Source organism: Dreissena polymorpha, chromosome 8 (assembly GCF_020536995.1).
Source record: "Dreissena polymorpha isolate Duluth1 chromosome 8, UMN_Dpol_1.0, whole genome shotgun sequence".
Classification (NCBI taxonomy): Eukaryota; Metazoa; Mollusca; class Bivalvia; order Myida; family Dreissenidae; genus Dreissena; species Dreissena polymorpha.
In genome coordinates, this window is record NC_068362.1 from 80894910 (window position 1) to 80919631 (window position 24722).

General features: G+C 34.5%; 1 protein-coding gene across 2 annotated transcripts in view; it reads right to left on the reverse strand.

Annotated features, from left to right (window-relative positions):
• LOC127842565 (serine protease inhibitor Cvsi-2-like) overlaps window positions 1-23873 on the reverse strand; it is an 87918-nt gene extending 64045 nt beyond the window's left edge. Inside the window, exons 1-3 of one of the 2 annotated variants that reach the window (XM_052372128.1) lie at window positions 23708-23873; window positions 23246-23362; window positions 21513-21703 (exon numbers count right to left, since the gene is read on the reverse strand). In XM_052372128.1, the coding sequence (XP_052228088.1) occupies window positions 21603-21703; window positions 23246-23362; window positions 23708-23744 (255 nt within the window). In that variant the 5' untranslated portion in view covers window positions 23745-23873 and the 3' untranslated portion in view covers window positions 21513-21602. Of the gene's footprint in view, window positions 1-21512; window positions 21704-23245; window positions 23363-23707 lie in introns of those variants that run through there. The other variant, XM_052372130.1, reaches the window with a different exon arrangement.
• Between the last annotated feature and the right edge of the window lie 849 nt (window positions 23874-24722).

Consider the following 24722-nt stretch of genomic DNA (forward strand, 5'->3'; position numbering starts at 1 on the left):
CGTAATAATTATAAGTTCCGTGCACTTAAAGATATTGTTTTTCGTGTTGGAAAATTTAAATACGAAAAATATTTAGAGACAAGTGTGTTATGTTTGTTTGTCAATTATTTAATTGAAGTAGAAATAATACATCAGTGTACATAATTTTATTGTGTTGTTCCCTTCGTTCTTTACTTTAAAAATACAACTTAACAGCTTTACAATCAACTGAAATAATATATAAAAAGTAAAAACAATAAACGTTTGGCTTTCTTAATACGATATCATTTCAAACGCTGTTGGAAGGAACCATTGCTTATTAGAGGTTTACAAGGTAATTTACCCAAGTACGCAAATGTAATGGTCGATTGCCCTTAGGCATGATTCTGTTTTATTACTTTAATCCGGTTGTAAAAATGCATGACCGAAGGGTCATCAGATAAGCAAAAACAGGGCAAAAATCTGATAAAATAGCGCTGTTTAACTGACTGTACGAAAATCCGTATGTCCGAAAATTTATAATCATGAAAACATAAATATTTTGGCTTAAAAAGGAAATGTAAGAAAATTTAGAATGTAAGAGAAAATACGGTGGTTTTATGGTGTTTAAATCGATTAGAAATAGCAAAACCTAAAGACATTATCTCAAGTGTGATTTTCAAAAGATTTTATATGAATGTACACACACGGTAAAACTAGTCTATTAAAATGCAATACCTTCATTGGTTCTCATGTTTTTAATATTTATTAAACATAGGTATTTGTGAACACTTGTTGTTATATAATATTGAAATGTACACGCATACTGAACATAAAATCATTAGCATAACGGCTAAGTTGGTTTTTACTAAGATTGCAATAGTGTTTATTTTATTATTATGAATCTTATGAGGATAATTTTGAAAGTATGACACAGAGTATCTGAAGAAGATATATACATAATCACATATGTTGTTGTTGTTGTGGTTATTGTTCCAATATTTTTATGAGTATCATACATTCAATGACGAATAGCTATTAATTTGTCATACAAACACCATAATTATTATTGGATTGCGGAGATTAAACAAATCGATTCCCTAGTAACTGATATAACTGATACATTTTTTGAGCGACAATTTGAAACTAAATCTAGTATTATTTAAATTTGATTATTTTAATTGCAGACTTTTTTTATTAACCCCAATTAATGTGTACGCAACGTTTCTTTTATTTAAATCGCTGAGTACGAAGCATCAAGCTATTTTTTAATTAATTGACAGTGATCTTTAATGTATGTCATAATATAAATTGAAATCAATCTTAATTAAAGCTTGAGTGGTTGGTTTGTAATAAGTTTTGTAAATGTTGCTGTAGGATATGTATGCACAATAAATACTAACGCTCTGGCATATTGTGATGGTGATATGATTATATATTGCACAATGAATATGTGATGATGTTCTTGTGATAATATTGAGCCTATAATTAGTTTTTGAATAAAGCTAGCTAATTTCAAATAAGATACAAACACATCCCAATCCTAAAATTATCAGTAAGTTATAGTATTGTTTGCCTCTAGGCGCATAATTAATTGAAGGCCTAGTTTATCTGTTAATCCTCGCCCCATGTGGTGTCCCAGTGGGTACACTGATATTAATACACGATGTATTGGTCCACAATTAAATCTCTTATAAAAACATGTCTCTCAGGTGACTGAAAAATGGCTGTGTAGATACAACAAATACTACTACAACGGAGACTAAGATAACACATGTTACAATTAATTTGTCTTCCTTGCGTTCTTCTTATACGACAAACACTTCTAAAACAAAAAAGCAAAAAGCCGCTACTGCTACTGCTTCGGCTACTCTTACTGCTACTGCTACTGCTGCCGCTGCCGCTGCCACTGCCACTGCCACTGCCGCTGCCACTGCCGCTGCCGCTGCCACTGCCACTGCCGCTGCCGCTGCCACTGCCACTGCCGCTGCCACTGCCGCTGCTGCTGCTGCTGCTGCTGCTACTGATAGTGCTACTGCTACTACCACTGCTACTGCCACTGCTACTGCCACTGCTACTGCCACTGCCGCTGCCACTGCCGCTGCTGCTGCTGCTACTGATAGTGCTACTGCTACTGCTACTGATACTGCTGCTGCTTCTTCTGCTGTTGCTACTGCTACTGCTACTGTTACTGCTACTGATACGGCTACTGATACGGCTACTGCTACTTCTACTGCTACTTCTACTGCTACTGCTAGTGCTACTGCTACTGCTACTGCTACTGCTACTGCTACTGATTCTGCTACTGCTACTGCTGCTGCTGCTGCTGCTACTGCTGCTGCTGCTGCTACTGCTACTAATGATAATAATTCTACTTCTCTTTCTACTATTGCTAGCGATGCTTCATAATTTATTTTTAAATGTATCATTTTGTTAAAACAGGAAAGAACTGTTATATATATTTTCTTAAAGGTGTAAAGAATCTAAACTTTTCTGCGATTAAAGTTTTATTTAACTGGATTAGTATAGGCCACATAACAGACGCTATTGTACTGATTTGTACTAAACAACATTTTGTCATAATCAACAGTTTTAACATGCCGCAGTTTCCTTGAAAGTTAACCTTTGATTGGAGTTATGTATAAAACATTAACAAGGTATTTGTTGACAGTTTGTCCTGTCACAATTATATATTAGTTGAGCCAAACGTGTTATAAAGATCCCTTTTGGGGTGGCGATAAATACTATTTATATTGTTCAACAGTGGGAGACTGAGAACACATATGTTACAATTAATTTGTCTACTTTGCCTGCTTCTTCTTTATATATTTTTCTTGCTAATCGTTTAAGTTTAGTTTTAGTTAAGTAGGTATATCAATTTACATTTTTTGATAGATATTTATTTGGATAGTAATAGTATGTTTTATTTGACTTGACATCATTGAACCGGTTTATTCATTGATAAGATCGGGATCTCCACAGGTGTTTAATCTCGATTGTTAGGTGGGGAGAAGGGTCCGAATGATAATGTTGTCGTCGGCTTACGAATCACATTTCACAAGTTTTAGACAAATATGCATACGTTATAAACCTAATTTAAGTATTACATAGACAATAACTTATCTTTATTTTGATGAACTACGTTTAAGGTATAAAACTATAATTATCTATGTGTTGTGTGCCGCATACATACCATCTTGCTTTTTTAAATTTGATCACAACGGTCCGAAGTCATAAACATTCATTATGCATGGTTGCTAAAGCACAGTGTATACTAACTAACCTATGTTTATTGCTGTTTGCTAGGGTTATTATTAATCTTTTTTATTTTTTTTATTTGGGGAGGGGGGGGGAGGGCTTTTATAGAAGATTTCAACTAGTCCTTCAATTAACGAAAAAAATATTGGTATAGGAAATATAAAAGAGTAATAGACAGCTTCATTCATGCTGTTCTATTATGGTGTTTTAACGCATATAATTATGTATGGTTGATGAAGCACATTGTATGCTACCGATGTTTATTGTTGTTTGATGATGATGTTAAGTTGGGGTTGCTGTTGTTGTTAATGATGATGATGAGGAGGAGGAGGAAGAAGAAGAAGAAGATGATGATGATGATGGTGGTGGTGGTAGTAGTGACGACGACGACGATGATGATGATTTTGATTATGATAATGAGATTTGAATTAAATTAATGCGCAAAGAATTTTCTTTTTAGCAGCCAAGTGCAGATATCTGCGCTCGGCCGCTGTAAGGGTTATGTAATATTTGCAATCTACATAGGAGTCAATAGCAGATACCAAGCACCATATGCTTATGAGAAACAAAAGCAAAATATTGGCAATCGCTGAAATCTCGAATATGACTTAATCATTTTATTAAATGAAAACCGGTAACTATTTTAAACGGTTATTATATTGCAACAACTTAGCGTTGTTTATCCAAAAGACCATTGTTATAATTACAGGGACGTCAATAGGCCAAACTATTCAGGAAATATGATTTGAGTCGTCAAGGATAGATTTTGAGATCAATGTACGTCCGATGAGATTTAAAGGGAGTTGGAGGCTTAGGGACAGATTCGTTTGAGTACGCGATCATTTGAGAACAAATAATGTTGAAGCTTTATCGGAATTCCGGAAATTTGCGATCGGTACCGATTTTTCCTGGTTCTTTTTTATTGATTCTGATAAGTTAGCGGCCGGCACGGACATGAATATTAACTGACGAAAACCTCTTCGCTACTTTCCGAAAATCTTCGACATGTTGCAAATATCCGTAATATTCCGCATTGTACTCACCAGAAATTGCAACTAGAAAGACTACAATAAATCAATTAGCTAAGGCTCGGGCGGGGATGTACCTTTTATCCCTGTAAGGGACCTAATGCCCCAGACTACCGGCTATTTTTTCCGGAATTCGAACTTGATACACTTGATATCCCTGAATTAAATATTTATATCCGCAATTTTGATCTCTAGAGTGCTGACTGTTAGTATTGTATTTGACTGGAATGACTGTCGATTATGTGTTTTTAAGATTGAAACAAGCTTACGAAGAACATTGTGTTTGCTTTTTTGTACGCTTTCTTTTTAAAAATGTATTGTCCGCCACGGACGCAACAATTGACCAAATGTACCAGATTGTGGTCTCTTTAAAGTGCTATGTTTTTACTGCCGTGATATCTTTAACAAACTACACATTATTGATCGTGAGCGTTTTATACTCTTATTGAATTTGTTTCCCCAAAATATGCTCTTCTATTAGTAGATGTTTAGGTGACGATGTTCTAATTATAGATCTTACACGGCCAAGAAACACTAGATAGGTCTTTGCAAAGAGAGCTGTTGGATATCGTGAATGCGTTCAATGTGGCCTGTTTATTTCAGAAAGCTGTGCAATGTTTTATGGGGATTTCTATCAAATTGCCAATTGCAAAATTTGATTTAATTCATTCGGACCTACAAGCGGGAAACTTCTTCATTAAAATTCAATGGGCTTTTAAGAAGTTCGTTGAAAGGCCAAAATTGACGTTAAACAGCAACGCCGAAAAAATTGTTACTCAGTCTTATTTATCACTTTTTTTGTAAGATTTACCAGTAGACGTTCTTCAGTGAAATTAAGCAAACACACAGTGCCGACAAATATGGAAGGGTATTTAGGTAAAAATTACATCCTTCTGTGTGACGGTGTCATGATTCTTGATGGTACTTTCAATTAGTATGTAGACACCTTTTCATGCTTGACGACACTTACATCTTGCCTGATGTCCAATGTCTATTTACATTCTGCTTAATGGTATCATGCATGTGTACAGATGCAACATTCTTGTTCGTTAATTGCATGCTGCATATGTGTATGTTGGTTTGTGCAGAGAGACTTGTGCAATAGGCGCAGTGCATAATGGAATCAAATATTAATGCGTTTAATAAATAAACGCGATGGTAAGATGTGAGTTTCACCCAAGCACAAAGCAACATACTATCATGCATGATACAATGATGTCAATTGACAGTCATTCCGAAATGCTACGGAGGACTACGGAAATTAAAGGCGTATAACGGAAATTTTATGTTATAGGAGAAGTTGCGCACCTTTGTAAGATATTTGCTACTGAACCGAAATTAACCGCGTGTTTGTAGACTTAACTTTTTTTTGGTTAATGACTAACCATAATTTTTGTACAGTAATTTACCTTCAATAACCAAAGAAAGTCTATGGATATATTTCAATATATGCTACTAATGCATGTATGCAGAGCTCCAGATAAGACGCTTAAAGTCGTAAAAAATTGAATTAAATTTAGTAAAAAAGTAGACTTAAATTCTGTGCGTACGGTTACACATTGGAAAAATAAAATAAGAATTCAAAATGTGTGATCATGCGTAAAACTCAATATCAATGCATATAATGTAAACATTTTATCAATGAGTTCCCACTCGTCTAGGCCCTCATTACAATTATGAAATCAACAGCACTTTAACGTTATTATGAATAACAGACCATCTTTACAACAGTCGAAAAGCCGAACGTTTTCCATTATCTGGTCCTTTTATCGCAAAAAGTCTGCTGTAACCCGGCAATTGTCATGAGCTCTTCTTAGACTATAAACCTAAATGCGGATGTGCCAAAAATTATATTTACCTGAAAAAAAAGAATTAATAATAGACTTTAAGGCTGGATTATTATAGAGTGTAAACCAAGATTTTGCTGAAAAAGTTATCTGGAACTTTGCATGTATGTTGAGAGGAAATCGATTACATAATTTCAAATTTACTAGAGTACTTTTATATTGCACCACATAAAATGCTATAAAACTATAATATTGAAGTGCACATATAAACTTTATTATAGATGGGTAGGTATTTCGTGTCAATCTCTTTCACATATGAAAGAGCTGTTGGTCATGCTGCTTTAAGTATTTAGATTATAATATAGATTAAGCAAAATAAAACACTAGGTATTTGCCAAGAGTCAAATATATACGAGCAGTAAGAGCGTAATCGTGCACAGCGAGACTTACTCATGTAGAATTGAAACTCTTATTGCTTTCTTTCGAAATAATTTCATGTGTCCGATCTAATATGCAATATGCCCGGTGTTTTTTTTTGCGGATTAATGTTCCGTTTTAGATCCATAATTAACGAATGCCTCAATATTTTCAAAAATTAACACCGGAATAATGTTCACCGACATTTTTTCATACAGATTGGATATAAATATTATAGAGCTTAACAAAAAAATACATTAAGCCCTGTTCTCCCGGCACACGTGCTGGACACACAGGTGGTTAGCGTGTGGCTATGATAATAATTAGTGAAAACATCTTTTTGAATGATAAATAATCATATTAAAACGAAAAATCAAATTTTCTATAAAAAAAAAAATCACTATCGTTTTATATATAACAAGGTATCCAACTCGAAATCATCCGAAAACGGGGTGCATCGTTTTGAGCAGCCATTACTAAATTAATTTTGCAGCGATTTTCATGACCCGGTCTTATTCAACGCAGAAATGAATTTCCTTTTAGGAAATGTATATATATTGTTATATTTCTACACATGCTGGGTCAAATTTTAAGAAATAAAGCTATACATAATTCGCTTGACCCAGTTGTGATCGATCAGACCGTATTTATGAATGAAATCTCCAGTTGTAAAGACACAACTCCGCATTGGAGCAATGAAATCACTCTTGTGTTTAAAATGTCAGTTGGTTAAAATGTATGTAAACAAAGGTTTGAAAATGCGCTGGACAGTTCGTTTTGATGCATAATGCTACGGCAAGCACGGTAAGAATGTTTTTTTTCATACGTTTTATTGAATTATGGTATCGAGGTTCGTGAACTTTGCAGGGAAAATGCCCTTTTCCCCGTGAAGATTTCAGTCATGAATACTGTCTGATCGATCACAGCTGGGTCACGCGAGTTGTGTATCGTGTTATTTCTTAAAAGTTGACCCAGTATTTGTAAAAATATTGCAAGACATATACATTTCCAGAAAGGAAATTTATTTCTGCGTTGAATAAGACCAAGATCGTGAAAATCGCTGCAAAATTGATGAAGTAATGGCTGTTTAAAACGATGCATCCCGTTTTCGGATGATTTCGAGTTGGATACCTTGTTGAATATATATTTAACTTATTTTTTTTAAGAAAAGTTGATTTTTCGTTATAATATGATTACTTATCATTCCAAAATATGTTTTCACTAATTAGTATTATAGCCACACGATAACCACCTGTAGCTGGACACTTTTAAAAAACACTATACAAATTCAAGTACTTATGCACTTAATTGATTGTAAACAATGACGGTTGAAATCCGTGCGTGGGAATTTTTCTGGTAACCAAGAGCGACGTCAACGTTCATGACAAACCTGTTTATATGACATTTATTTATTGATTTTTTCCAACTTGATTGAAAATTATGTTTTATGATATTTTAATACATGTAGATGAAGTAGTTGTTTTCTCAACGAGGAGTACAATAGTTGTACAGTACTAGACACGAGTACTTGTAACTTTCAGGTTTCTCTTTATACCACAGACATTATATAGTCATAAAATGATAAATATGTGTTTATAGAAATTGTAATTATAGCATGGTAAACAGACTAGAGAAATCTGAAAGTTTCACGCACAGGTCTGTGGCAATGGGGGTTTGGGCTACTTTATAAATCTGAGGTCGATATGCAATGCACATCGGTAGATTACGTCTACTGTAATTATTTGGATTAGGGAAGGGCCACAATTCCAACACATCAGCCCCGTTATGTTCTGAATAAAATACATGTATAATTTCTTGAGTAACAATTGCATCTTACAAATATCAAAAACATTCACGGCAGTCAATTCATTGTGTAAACCTACTGGTCTTCATGGCAATAATGAACGTATTTAGTTTAATGGAGATTATATAACGAAGGGAACTAATTCAGCTTATTCAGTTTACTAGTCAAAATGATTCGGATGTTTTCGCTTTTTTTTTCCGAAAAGTAATTTATTCAACATACGGAAAATAAACGCGCGCCACCTGTTGTCATAATTTAGTAACTTGCATTCTGCTTACTGCCTGTTGCTAACTGCCGTTGTTAATGACGCTTAGTGGCAAAACCGATTATGACTGGTTTCAGGAATAATGAACACACAAACATTGGATAGTCACCAAGCATGTTGAAACAATCATCAAGTATAACCGATAGAGAACAAGCATGTTGGAACTGTCATGAAGCATGTTAGAATAAACATCACGCATAATGTAAATATTCATCATGAATGATGTAATGTTGCAGCAATCATCAAGTATAAACGAATAGACAACAAGCATGTTGGAATTGTCATAAAGCAAATTAGAATAAGCATCAGTCATAATGTAAATATTCACCACGAATGATGTAACTTTTACCTAAATATCCTTCCATAGACATGTGTTGTTACTAAAATAGACATAGAGATTTGAGCATTGGGAGTGACCTAATCATACTGTGCTTTAGCAGTATTACGGAATACCGTTAGTGCCATCGTGGTTACACATTAAAATCCAGAGGGCGAGAACGCGAGAACGCGATAGTACGATGGCGACAATGTGACAATACGATGATGACAGGGTGACAATACGATGGCGACAATGCAATAGTACGATGGCGACAATGCGAGAACGCGATAATACGATGACGACAATCAGACAGTGCGATGACGACAGTGCGACAATACGATGGCGACAGTGAGATAGTACGATGGCGACAATACTACAGTTCGATAGTGCGATAATACGATGACGACAGTGCGAAAATACGATGACGACAGTGCGACAATACGCTGGCGATAGCCGACAGTGTGATAGTACGATGGTGCCAATGCGATAACGCGATAGTATGATGGCGGCAATTCGAAAATGCGATGGCGACAGTGCGACAATACGATGGCGACAATGCGATAGAACGATGGCGACATTGCGATGATACCACGGCGACAGTACGATATGACTATCGCATTGTCGCCCCCGTACTATCGCACTGCCGCCATTGTATTGTCGCACTGTCGCATTGTCGTCATCGTACTAGCGCGTTTTCGCAATCGTACGAACGCATTGTCGCCATCGTATTGTCGCACTGTCGTCATCGTACTTTCGCGTTCTCGCATTCTCGCTCTCTGGATTTTAATGAGTAACCACGGTGGCCCTTACGGTATTTTGTACAGTAAAGTGCGTAAAATCTGGTTTGGAATAACAATTTATATGCCGAAAACAGATGTTGAAAACCCGACTTTGTTTTATAATTAGTAGTCTAAATATACAATGAGTTTTCCGAGCATTAAATAAACATATTAAAATAAAATTCATGTTCGTATCGGTTGAAGTTCTTGTTAATAGTAGAAGCAAAGAACACAATAAAACGCTGATTGGGCTTACTAATTTGAGGCAAGAAAAACACATCGCGCTATTATATATAACATATAACGCGCATCCGCAAAGTTCGAGCGCCCGTCTCGGTGCCGTCGTTTCCGGTGAAAGTTTCGCACAGGAGCTACCGAGTTTGGATATGAGACCACGAATCATGGCTTGACTTTATATATCAGTCAGCGTAGAACCTGACCAGACTGCGCGGTTGGACAAGCTAGGATGGGCCAACTTTGGCCGCATATGACATAAGACCCATTTTCGCATGACGCGGGTCATCTGACCTTTATAATGTGTATATAGCTTTGAATGGAATTTGCACATAGTTTATGGCATGGACTTATTGTTATGTTAATGTGTTGCACGCTTTCAAAAGCAGAGGGCATATATAAGATCAATTATACTACGGAGTTCATTTTCTGTTGCAAAATGAAATGCAATAAAGATTGTTACTCAGCAGTGTGTACAGTATGACAGCGTTGTCTGTCTGCGATGCATTTATACTGGTTCTAAGCTGGCATACTCACCAATTGGACTCAACCATCTGCTCGAACAAGAAATGATAAGTTCTACAAGCATAAACCTTTAATTGTAACTCATTTTAAAAATATTCATGTTATTTATATTATTCAATTTATTATTCAAAATTATAAATATTATTTCCTTTATTGTTGTTTTTCTCATTAAGAAACTTATTCGGCTTACGAAACTGAAAAATCCCATTGGAAAAAAAATCCCATGGGACAAAAAATCCCATGGGATTTAAAAATCCCATGGGATTTAAAAATCCCATGGAATTTTTTTGTTTTTTTTTAAACACGACTAAACGCATTAAAATATCGTAGTTGTTCATCATTTCATAAAATATGATGTTTCTGAAAGTTTCATGAATAAATCTCTCAAAATAAGAAAAAAATCCCATGGGATTTTTTTCTCCCATTTTAAAATGGGATTTTTTTATTACTATATATTTTTATATATAATTGGCATAAAACCAATATACAGTCCTTAAATAACGTTAAAATACTTGCAAACGCAAATAAAACACGTTTTTTAAAATGTTCAAAATCCCATGGGATTTTTCTCCCATTTGCAAATTATGGGAGAAAAAAAATCCCATGGGAGAAAAAATCCCATGGGAAAATCGAAAATCCCATGGGAAAATGCAAAAATCCCATGGGAACCCCAACTTTGCTTATAAATTTCAAAGTGAAGAAAACGCGTTTTTTGAGTGAAAATAACCAATTATTAATCAACGATAAGACTTTTATCGCATACTATGTCTCAAAGTAGCAAATCTTTAAGAAAAAAGGTACTTAAGTTTGCGAAATTTCGGTTTCGCAAAGTTTTTCCGGTGGCCGTTAATAGTAAAGGCATAGCATCTTGATTAAAAAAACCTACCCGTTTCAATCTACATGCATTTTCTAATTATTGACTCTATCCCAAGCTTGAGGTGTGAACATGTTGGGTATTTAAAATAATTTCTCGGATTTGAACCGGTGTTTTGAAACATATCATTCGAAAGCCCGTGTTAATCCTCCAAATAAAATATAAGAAATTTGAATTTGCAAGTTGCAGCTTTGAATTAAAATTCACGTGAGATGTTATTTAATTAAACACTAAGATTGCGAGTTTTTAAAAGAAGGCTCTGTCAAATCAGACGTGCAGGATGGAAAAGTGCATCCTGTCGTCTGGGTTGTCAGTCATGTCCTTGGAGTTGAAAGGAATAAACAAGAGTCTTTTCGGATTATAATGGAAGGGATCACATTCATCATTTCCAGGGCTTAAGCTGCCATTTATGAAATAATAATGATACAAAATAACAAAACAAAAAGTATATATTAAGTCATATGTCACTAATTGAAATGCAATATAAAATACACTGGTAAAACTTCTATTATATGCAGCAATCGGATGCTCTCACACACATCGGGAACCTTTTTGAAAGATTTAAAGAGAATGATAAAGATATAGTGGATTATAAAAATGTTAACAAATAATACTTTGAACATTTTGTGTAAGAGTTCACATGAAGAGCGTACTTTAGTTTTCTCGCATAGTTCCTAAGAATGCCAAAGTCATAATTCTGGAGTGTATTAGTGTAGTCTCATGAAAAGTATTAGTATTTTGTATATATTTACGCTTACAAGTCAAGATTTAATTTAAGCATATTAAATGTTGTTTGTTTTTGTCGATTATTTTGTTTTCAGAAAAAGTTTCTATTATGTGCAGGAGTATTTGCAATCACACACATCGGGATACTTGGTGCTTTAGTGAAATATATTTTTTATTTTTGGTGTTAAAGTTTGTGTTGTTGGTGTTGTTGTTGTTTGTGGTGTTTGTGGTTTTGTTTGTGGTGGTGGTTTTGTTGTTGGAGTTGTTGTAAATGGTGTTGGTGGTGGCGGTGTTGTTAATGGTGGTGTTTCTACTGGTGTTATTGTTGATGTTGTAGTTGTTGGTGGTGTTGTTGATGGTGGTTGTATTGTTGTTGTTGGTGGTTGTGTTGTTGTTGGTGTTGTTGTTGGTGTTGTTGTTGTTGTGTTGTTGATGATGTTTGATATGGTGTTGTTGGTATTATAAGTGATAATGCTGTTGGTGGTGGTGGTGGTTTTGTTTTGGTGTTTTTGTTTTTGGTGTTTTTGTTTTCTTTTCTGTTGGTGTTGTTATATTTTGAGTTGGTGTTGTTGATATTGGTGTTGTTGGTATTGGTGTTGTTGACACTGGTTTTGGCGTTTTTGTTGTTGTGTACTTGTTTTTGTTTTCGTTGGTGTTATTAATAAAGTTATTGAGATTATAAAACGGGGGAAAATACCTGCCTCAGCATTGACGTCAATTTGTTTGTAACGTGATTACCCCCATATGCTTATTTCTACCGACGTTTGTGTGTAATGCTGCTTGGTCGTAGGATTGCTTTTTCTGTTGAACATTTTAAGGTGTGACAGTTTTGTCTTTTGACGCCAGTACTCACGAAATCGGCAAAAGCCAAACGAAATAGCGCCAAAGGAAAACCGGCTTTGGCAAAGATATATATGAACGAATTCCGTGCGGATATAACTTGTTTTGTATTTGCGAAAATTACTTTTCAACAAGGAATATAATTTATTTCACTATGAGATGAAGCGGACAGCTAAAAATGTATATTCTTTGGTATAAATTCTGTTTGCAATTGATCGAGTTTTAAAAAACATTGTTTATTAAAAAAAATGCTTTGTTTTTATTCACAAAATTTGTACCACTTTCGGATTTGAGTAAAAATAAAGAACATCTCTCGACTTACATGCTTTTAATGCATCTGTTGTTCATGTCTACTTATGATGTAGATTTGTAGTGAACACTTATCTTAAAATGACACATAACATGGTTCCCATGCACATGTGCAATCATTCCATTGCGAAACACTGCGATTGACCCTTTTGTATACAGCGACCAGAACCGGTATCTTAAGCTAAAAGTTGGCTTTTGTTCGGGTACCCGTTTGAGTCCTGCTGCGAGGTTAACCTTCACTTCAATGAATACATCTGTTCTTAGTTTAAATTTTGGGCGCCCTGAAACCGATGTTTTTAAATAATCTAGTTGCTATAGTAAGCACGTACTGTTGTACGGTGCTCAACCCATTTTTTCTCATTAATGTTTGTTTTCGTTATGTGTTTTGTCTTGTTTCTAAATGTGTGGCAATTGGTCACTTGCACATGTCAAGGATCATGATGTAGTGATTATAAGAAATATCTCATTCTAATTCAACACGACTTTTTTATAGTTAAATGTTCAAAATGCCTTCTTGATTTATTGTTGTATTCACATAACTGTTCTTATTTTATTAAATTGACCACCTTATCACATCTTCATTTATTTGCGTCGCAATGGAGTGCGGCGACTAGTATGTAATGCGTTTAATTTCGCTTATGGGAGAAGTTATTATACGGATCAATGTATATATTTTGTTTTAAGAATATCTTGCATAGTGGTGATTTTTTGTGTAAATTAGTGTTCATAAGTACTGCATTTGTGGTTATTACATTTATTTCAACATTTATTGCCAATAATGCAAAGCTTATTGTTTTAATTAATAACTGATCACAGGGGAAATATCACAGGGACTGGGCAAATACGCGAAACTTTCTGGTTTTGTATAAAAAAAAACATAATCAAAATATATTTATTTTGTGGTTTTTCTAACAAAAGCACAGACTTTTGCTGTTCGAGTTTTGGTTAACGCGTATTTTCTTCAATTTTGCAAGACGACAGCGATTACACGGTTTATTGCTTTATTGATAACCGTTACACTACAGTCACTTATTAAGGCAGTAGGTGCCTAGTGAGATCGGGAATAGTCGGTCGATATCGCCGTATTCGGAAAGCGTTTCGGCTATAAGCGATACATACGGTAAAGTCCGGAAATTATACTAAATACACGAAATAAATTTGTATTGTTTTATTTATGAGTTAAATTTGCTTATCTCTGTAAGATTTAATAACTATACAATACAAATATAAGTTAAATTAATTCGTTTCATAAAATATTTATGTTCATGACGTCACGGTTGTTGACATTTTCTTAGCAAAATAAAAGTGCGAAATAAAAGCGAGCGATTTGCAAAATCGAAAAAGAAGCAAACACCGATCGACAACGTTGTGTTCGATAACAATTATTCATTTACCGAGCTCTGCGATGGCGATTTGTGTGAAAATGACTCACGTAAAAGCTATTCGCATTTGCTAAATGGCGTTAAAAGAGTTAGCAGAATTGGGTGGGGGGGATGGAAGAAGATTGATTGACTCGTTTAGCTGGAGGATTTGCTAAACAAATTACAGTATGGTAAGTATTGTAATCTGTGTCCCATTCCTTTGACAATATATAACATTGTTGGCGAACTACAAAATGGCCTCATTGGTTATTTGTACTTTTTTTGTGAAAACCCTGACTGTAGAAAAGTCAACAGTGATGCTTATGGAAAGCAGTACCATCACAAGCTCAAGGGAATGCCATGCTTTGACGTAAATACCAAGCTTGGAACAGGTATGCATGTTTCATTTTTCAACCTGCCATTTCTATCAATGGTTAATCATTGTACAATTGCCATAGATCTTTGGACTTCTTATACATGTTCAGACCACTTAAAATTCCAAGTGTCATTCCCAGTGAATATTTCTTTATCGTGTAATATATATGAAACATTCCGGTGTCCATCATATTCAGTTTTCAAATTTAGTTTCGCATTTGTGTTGTTAAATCCAATTGATTGCTCATTCATGTTATTTAATAATGTAATGATGATACGACTGGATTCTATAAAAAACATTGTGACGTCATTATTAAGTAACTACGGCCTTATTTCGTTTTCATGTTCTTATCAATTTCAATTCTCTTTTTAACAATGATAGTCAGTTTGGGCAGGCCGGTGAAGGGCCGGTGAAGGTAAATAACTTCCTAACCACTCTAAATATAACGCTTATTGCGAAAAGAAATCTTAAGATGATGGAGGCTCGTGCTGGGGAGGCCATCAAGAAAATCTCAACTGCGTTGTCTAACAAGGCTGCCATTGATGCACATGAAAAAGAAATGGAGTAAGTGTAAAAACTAACTTTAAATACAATGTTATTGACTATTCTGGTGCCAAATTTTAGTATTTTTCTTATCAACTGTCTCCTTATTTCCTATTCCAGATGAACATGAAACATATTAATAATAATTGTTTTATTAAAGGCATTGTGTTCATAGTTTGGTAAAATTACATTTTTTTAAAGATTTTTTGGTCAGGCACATTATTAAAAATATTTGTGATTGTTATTATAAATATTAAAAGCTATTCCACATATTACATTTTTTAAAAATAAATTCATTACTTTTAGTAATAAATCGTATGAAGGAGCATAGGTACATTAAAATTCTGAGCTATTCATATAAATGGTGAATTCTTTTCACAAGCGATCATTTGAATTTAACGACTGTTCAATATGTAATGTGCTTGTTGTGCTGAAAATTGATTTTTCTCATAACCAGCGATCATATAAGGCGTCAGAATGAAACTTAAAGGGGAATTATAAAATTCATGAAATAAGCATTGTGTGAATTTAATTTTGTATTTCAGTTCGAGGTACAGTAATGCCTGATATTACTCAGATTGCTGCTGTGCATTTGAAGACGGGTTTAAAGTTCTCGACATATGTGAAGACAACAGTGCCAATTTCTTCCGAAGCTCAGAAAGTGATTGGCATTTATGTTGATGATCATGGCATAATGCGTGTAAATGGTGAAAGTGTTGATAGTGTATCAATTAAAACTTCTATACATGATTGAATGATGTGGCTTGCAAAGTTTCCCAGAGCAATTTTTGTTGCTCATTATGGTCGCAGGTTTGATTTTCCGGTTTCGGTTAGTGCATTGCTGAACACACACTTTTTTGAAACGTTTTGTAATTGTGTAAGCAGTTCTGTTGACTCTTTGCCGGTTTTCAAAAATCGTATCCTGGACAGTCACACAAACAGGAAGATCTAGTGAACGTGTTCTCCAGGCATCTTGCAACGCCCACAGTGCTCCTGATGATGTTGAAGCACTGGGATCTTTGCATAAAACATGTTAATATTACTGACAATATGGCCCACATCTTAACTGTTACTGCAAGCCATAATTCAGTTTGTTTAAGTCATGAAAAGCCTTTAAGGCAAAGGACATTAGATTGTTAGACGTGCTGTTGCATAGAGGAACTCTAAAGCGACCAACAGCTGAAAACATTGCGGGATATGGACTGGCCTTGTGTCATTTGAAAGCCCTATTTTCTAGTTTCGGAGAGGATGCCTTTAGGGATACTTTCAATGCTAAAAACAATGAGGGACTACCAAAAGTCACAAACGCAAGAACTATTTTATCTGAAGTGGTCTCTAAAATCGGTCAGTTATTCAGTGACGAAAAGTGACGGAACGAGATAATATGGCTTTCAAATGACACGCGGCCAGTCAAAATCACACAATGGCTTTATACTGATACTAAATTATGTACATCTAGTTGTCATTAATCTGGCTGTTTTTATTAAAATATAAGTTGTATATTATTGTGCTACATGTTTAAAGAAACATGATAACTTATACATCTTTATGCTACGTTATATTGGGACAACTTTGACATTTTGTGGTGAACTGCGCCTGTATTCATATGTTGCCTTTTGACTTTAGGTGACCTTAAGATTGTATTATTAGCTCGGCTGTTTTCGGAGAATACTCCGAGGTATTGCCATAGCCTCTTCGTCGTCCGCTGTCCGACGTCCGCCGTCGTGCTAAAACCTTTACATTGGCTCTAAAATTAAAGTGCTTCCACCTACAACTTTGAAACTCCATATGTACATGTACCTTGATGAGTTCTACACGTCACACCCATTTTTGGATCACTAGGTCAAAGATCAAGGTCACTGTGACCTCTAATATAAAACTTTAACTTTGCCTCTAACATCAAAGTGCTTCCACCTACAACTTTGAAACTTCATATGTACATGCACCTTGATGAGTTCTACACACCACACCCATTTTTTGTTCACTAGGTCAAAGGTCAAGGTCACTGTGACTTCTAATATAAAACTTTAACTTTGTTTCTAACATCACAGTACGTCCACCTTCAACTTTGAAACTTGATATGTAGATGCACCTTGATGAGTTCTACACGCCACGACCAATTTGGGTCACTAGGTCAAAGGTAAAGGTCACTGTGACATCTAAAAAAATAATTATGACAAGCTTTCGCAGCCGAGCGTGGCACCCGTTATGCGGTGCTCTTGTTAATGTATTATTATATCAATATTAATTCAAAGTTAGCTAAATGTCTTCACATGTCATGGTTTATAACTGTAGCTTTTAATAAGCAACTAGAAAACCCCCAAAAAGAAGTGATATACAAATTTATACTTAAATTCATTGCGTGAAAATGAATTTTGGTAGGCACACTCGAAGTAAAATTTCTTGAGATAGGAACGGTAAAACTTCTTGAAATTCATTCAGTGTGTAGAAATATGTTGTGTTAAATAAATATGTACAATATATGCTTTTCATCACACTACAAGTTACATAAAACGTAATTAAAGTTTCTGGTCACTGAACCATTTGTTGTCGTATTTGCCATTTTATCCAGATAAGTGCATATATTATTGGACATCAAAGTCGCAATTCTATTTCAATGACACTTTTTTAAATTCTGTATCTACTAACAAAATCCAGTCGAGTACGTTTATTAAGTTAATTGTCAAAATATATGTATATCCCATTACAAAAACTATATATTTTGGATATAGGGTAAATCAATAGAAAACGCCATACCGAGTCAAAGGGTAAGTGTATTCAATCAAGTATAAAAAGTTAACCGGCTGGTAAAAAGTTTTAAAATTTTGCAATTAGTTGTGATATACAAAATACTATGAGGAAATAATAACAAAGAGTGTTTCTGCAAAAGTACCCATTAGGCTCCCACTACCTTAATATCTTAGTTAGAAGGTGATTTTTCCAGCGGTTCCGTAGTGTAGTGGTTACACGCTGGTTTCACATGTGAGAGGTCCAAGGTTCGAGCTCCAGTAGAATCAAATTATTGTATTTGTGTTCTATGTTAACTTTTTGTTTTGATGTAGACATGTTAGTTTAAATAAATATGCTGTTGTATTGTAACCATTTTTGTGTTTAGTATGGCCATGAAATATATGTGTGAGAGCGGGGGGGGGGTCGTAAACACATTACAACTTTTGCAGTGTTTTCATATCAATGAGTACTCAACTCCTATTGTAAATGAGCAACGTACGAATAAGTTCAGAATCATCTCCCCTTGAAGTTGAGACAAATATGAAATTACGCTCACGAGATGAAGCAGATTTTTTAAAACCTACACAGTTCTGTTCCATTTATAAAAACTGCACACGGATGCCATTAAAAAAAAGGAAACCAATGTAAATAAAATGAACTATGAAATATTTTGGGGTTACAATACAAAATCATAGATAATGGTTATTTGGGGGTTATAACACACCATCATAAATAATGGTTATTTGGGGGTTATAACACACAATCATAGATAATGGTTATACCAGTATCTTTTTCGATTTTGTTAAAAATAATCGGCCAATATATTAATATTTACAGTAGAAAAAACTGGTTTCATGTAACTTCATTGACTGCCTTTTATACTGAAATTCCCGACGCCCTTTGATGCTTTGCATCAATACTTATCTTGTTGTTAACTGTAAATGCATCAAAAAAATCCTATGCGGAATTTTCAGTTAACCCAAAAAATATGAAGTGTGTGGACAGTTACTTTTACGAATTGAACGTTAATTTTCCTCAGTTTAAAAATTACGGTCTTGGAGCACTTAACGCGCTTTTTTGGAACCGTCGATCCAAGATAATTGTTGTTAAACAACGCGTTTTAACGCGCGAACTCGGTGAATATTTGTTCATAATATCTGCAAACATGTTTTACTATCATAGCATTTCAATTCAATAAACAAAACAAAAACAGAAAAGAAATACATTGTTTTTTATAAATTAAAATGAATAGCTCAGAGGTTGATTCCACCCAGAAAACCAGTATTTTACATTTTATGGGACTCGATTGTTAAAGCTTTAAGTTAATGTTTGCCACAGTTTCGTTGAACGACAGTTACATTTTCAGGTCGCATTTGTCTATTGCTATTGAGTTGTTGAGTGCTCCAATATAAATGTCAATACTTATCTTAGTGCACTTACTTAAACACAAATATCTTCCAGGAGTAAAATAAAACACGGAACACAACTAATGTAATTGCCTAGGCATCTCAACAGAGTTCAATTTTGAAAAAATAATAGCATTCAGATTGTATTGTGGAAGATTGTTTCATTTCCTTGTTCAGTTTCTTACTGTTTACTCTTTGTGGGAATTTTCTAAATAAAAGCAATGCAATTTTGCTAAAGCGCGTGACCGAGGAACATTTACAGACCAAGAATGTCTATGTTATACATAGGTTTTGTTTGTTTGTTGTAGAAATACGTTACGATAGCATGTTTATAAAACACGTATATTAAAACGCCTTACCGAAACACTCTGCAGCCATAATTTGTCACTTTTATAAACGTGCATGTTGCTTTTAGAAGTACATTACAAACGAGTGGTTGTAAATAATAAAAATATGCACGTATTGTTCAGTTTTCAGGCATATCAAGTTTATGTTAAATACTAGCGTATTTGGTAGTTGTAAAACAGTTTTACAAACGTGAGACCAGATATCGCTTATTTTTATGCAACTGTATTAGTATCTTTTGAGTGCCTCCTAAATATGCTTCCGATATAAACAATGAAGCTCAAACTATGTCGTCCGTGTTTTGTGTCAAATCGGACAAAGGCATAACTATGCACGATGAAAGACGCAAAAATGACTGAACTGTCTGATGATTTGTCAGTATATATTTGTATTTAAATTCAAAACTTGTCCGACTATGTACTCCTATACTTTTCAAGGAAGAACACTAAAACCGACATGTGTTGCTCATACTAATATGTATTTTCATGCGCAATTATATTTTTATCACAAATTGTGAATATTTTGCTGACACAACGTTCTCAGTGTGAGCTATCATGATCTCCCGTTATCCGGCGTCAGTCATCGCCCTTCGCCCAGTGTACAACGTGCTTTGCCAACTATAGATAATATTTTTATTCGAATCTTGATTTAACTCGGTGAGAATTTTCAACTAAGGCGATTTCGAATCTCTGTCACCTTTTTACCACTACAGATGACACACCCTCATCGTTGAAACTTATCCAGAATGTTCATATTAACCATATTTAGATCGAATATTAATCGTAATGTGCGGCAAATAGCTTGGTCACAAAGTAAAATCCTAATAGTAAAACATTGTTTTCATTATAGAGGCTACATGTATGAAACCATCTAGTGCTATGAAGCTTTGTCGGAATGCTTATCTTAACAATGTTAATGCCGTGTGTAAATCTGTGCCAGTGCTTTCAAAACCTACTTTACCAGATGTTTGTATGGCCCGGTATGGTGGCATATAGCATTTGAACTGTCTGTAAGTCTGTCCGTCCGAAAACTTTAACATTGCCCATAACTTTTGCAATATTTAAGATAGCAACTTGATATTTGGCATGCATGTGTATTACATGGAGCTGCACATTTTAAATGATGAAAGGTCAAGGTCATTGTCATCCTTCAAGGTCAAAGGTAAAAAAAATCAAAGTTGCGCATTAGGGGGCATTGTGTTTCTGACCATCACATCTCTTGTTTTATATTTATTTCATCAATCTAGAGGTATATTGTACGACTTTATGTTGATGCAACATGCTTAGACTGTTTGTCTTAACATTATATAGGTCGGACTTATATCTGTCAAAAAATAGGTCACTAGGTCGAACGTACTTTCATTTACAAAAGCAGTCCCTTATTCTGCTACATTCATATACTTATTGTTAGTGGAAGTAGGCCAAGGCATTATCAATTAAATCCGGCATTATCGTATTAAATCTATGGCATAACTATTCGATTTCACCACGGTCGCTTTAACATCGTTCATCGTCATGTATTAAACAGTTGACAGTTATATTAAATGCGTAAGTGTTGCATTTGAGTGTAAAAATCTTACGACACTACAATCTAAACAATTACCGAAAACAAATAAACAAAAACAAACAAATCTTTAAACCGTATCCCCGGTACTTTATTTAAGTCATCATCAACTACATCAGATCACATTATTCTATGAACGAGCATCATGCGGTTGTTCAGAAGCAGCGACACCTATTGTCTACGCAGTGCCACTTCCGGTTGCAGGTTTTATCCGCGGTATCATGGCAGTCGGTCCCTAGCACGCATTCTGTGTTGGCTGAAATGTTAGATCACAATCCGAATACATGATTGAGGTGAAATCATCGTAAACACTATGGTGTATACGCTTCATGTTTTTTTGTAACAGCTTGTTTGCTGTCGTTTTGTTTAAGTGGACATAATTATCGCATAAAAAACTCTACACATTTGACGTTCAAAATTATCTGCCATATACTTGTTTTTTAATTGGCATGGATGCAAGTTGGAGTCACGTAGTTACCAGACCCATTGTACAAAATAATAACTATGGATCAGTCAATAGTTACTATGTCAAACAAACATGGCTTTGTGCTCCCAATTAGAATTGTAAATCTTGGAAGTGTAGAGTAAAACTTCTATTATGTAATATAAAAAGTGCTGAATATACAGATCGCACTTTCTTTAAATAAGGACAACGTTAAAAACGCTGTTTTTAACGCATGTATAGATGAACGGAGTTTTCTGTAAACTGTGGTTTTGCGTTAAGTTTTTCAGATGACTCAACGTAGAAACTTTATTAGAAACTGAAATTTAAATATAAAACTGAATGCTTTGCCAAATATTGAATGTAGTCAGACATCAGCACTTTGAAAGTTGAAAATTAGTACCATTTAGATCAAATTAAAAACAGGTAAATACTATACATACAATAATTTTGTACTTATGGTGTAACAAATTAAAATCTGTATTAAATTGTACTGTCCCGAATACATTAAAGTTGGCCATCTACTTTTTGATACTGTTTGTAGTGTAGCATATTCGATTTTTATTGATTTTAATAGTAATGTGGATAACTTAAGCTACCTCTTGTCTAATGAAAGACTTGTCAATAAAACTGCTAAATCCTGCACAGCTATGCTAAAAAATAGAAGACATTGTTTGCGCCATTTATAAATTTTAGGAAGTATGGTGATTGTAGCTTTATAAATATGATGATTGTAATCGGATGATGTTTTTAAAAATCACGTACATGTATTCGCAAAAGTTTTATCTATTCAATTTTTATTTTACTATTATTACCGTTATCAATTGATCATACTTTAAGGGAATTTTCAAATAATATTTATACACATGAAGCAAAGACAGCAAACGTTGTGCAGTTTACTAAATGATTATACAAACTTGTGTTATTTTATATAAGGGTATGCACCTAATAACTTTTTATAGCATTTCGGTTTGCAATTTATATAAGTTCAATAATTCATATACATGTTTGTCCATGGTGTTTCTTGGTAGTTTATAAATTCGAATGCTAGAAAATGTAAGTTAAAGTTTAAATACTCCCAAGATATTGGATACTCACGTGCTCGTATAAATAAAAGAAACAATAATACATTTAAGTTAAATATAAAATAACCAAATCAAAACATTGAGTCAATTTTTATGATATTTAAGATTTATTTTGTTTTAAATCTATTCTTAAATACATTTATGTATTTTAATTTAAAGCGATTAAATATCGAAAAAAGCCTCAAACAGTTGCTTAAATGTATTACATTTTTTTAAGAATAGTATCGGTATTAAACTACGAGTAATCAGCGATATTTTGTGAAACACTCACTTGAGCACGTGCAAACTCTGTAAACGCATTCCTTGTGAAAACCGTTTGCACAAGTCATATGGGTGCATTCTGCATTGACGTTGCCGGTTGGGCAATCCTCCGCCATTACCATCGTAACTGAAATGATACAATGAATACGTAATTAAATGTTTATTTTTATTTACATCTTATTATAATTATATTTTAATCGCCCATCGTCATCGGCAGCAGGATTTGATATGAGCTTTGCTTAGAAAAAGCCATATCTCTGCGTGGAGGATTACACGTTCTTCTATGCAATTAAAAAAAGTTGATATTATTGATAAAATCCGATAAAATCCATCAAGCTGTCGTAAACACACGTAACTTTCAGCACCTTTAAAGACCATTCAGCATGCTTTTTAAACGGCGAAAATCTATTGTAAAAGTACTAACTAACAATAAAATCAATGAATATTACAAAAGAATCTCAAAGACATTTACCAATGGCGACAGCAATCAAGTAGGCAATGGTTTTCATGGTGGCGTTTGTTCTTGAATCAGACGAACGTATTTTAAGACTGTTCTATCATACACAAGGCAATCATTTTATACTGATATTCAACGTCTGTGTGACACACGACTTTGTGCGAGTTTCAAGTGCGTTTATTCTATTTATGACAAATCGTGAAAGTACTATGTCACGTACTTTTGAATGATTCTAGATTGGTCTTCTAAATAAGCGCTCGCATAATTAATAACCCGCTCTGATCAGGTACTGAATTGTTAAATCATGCTTCTTACGTGGCTATATATAGAAAACGGTCATATTTACAGCATAACTGTGCATGTCTTAGTTTCTCTTATCAATTCCATTAGTAGCTTTATAAGGTACATCGTTGACACGTTTGATATGCATAAAGTTAATTTAAACAAAGTTCTATTCAAAATATAAAAAAAACGTACAGATTATATATCGATATAACATCACACTAGCTTTACGTATTTCAAAAGACGATTTTCTAATAAAAACAAAACATACACGAATACAAATGAAGCTGGGATCTCAGCCTAGGAACGGTCATGCAATTTGTTGGGGATTTTCGTATGACACGGCCGTAAATCACGCGCGCCACCTCCCTCTTTTTTTGCGATGTATTAATAATAGAGCCAATGCAACTTCCGAGGTGGCGCTCAGGCCCGGATGTTTTGAAATTTCATGGACAATTTTACATGGTGATTAGGTTGTATATGTTTTTTCAACATATTTCGCATTATTTTAAAAATCGGTCAATGTAGTGCGATTCAGCGAAGATTGATTCGTAAACAAACGTACAGAAACGTTTATTCTCAACCCATTTAAAAACGTGAGAACCTTTATGAGCTTTGGCATGGTGGAGTTTTACAAAACATTTCGATGAGTTTTTCCTGTGTGAAAATGTCCACCCTATTAAATCGCTAACGGCATCAAACGATTGCGTAAAACATACATTAGATGCATGCAAAACATATTGGCTTC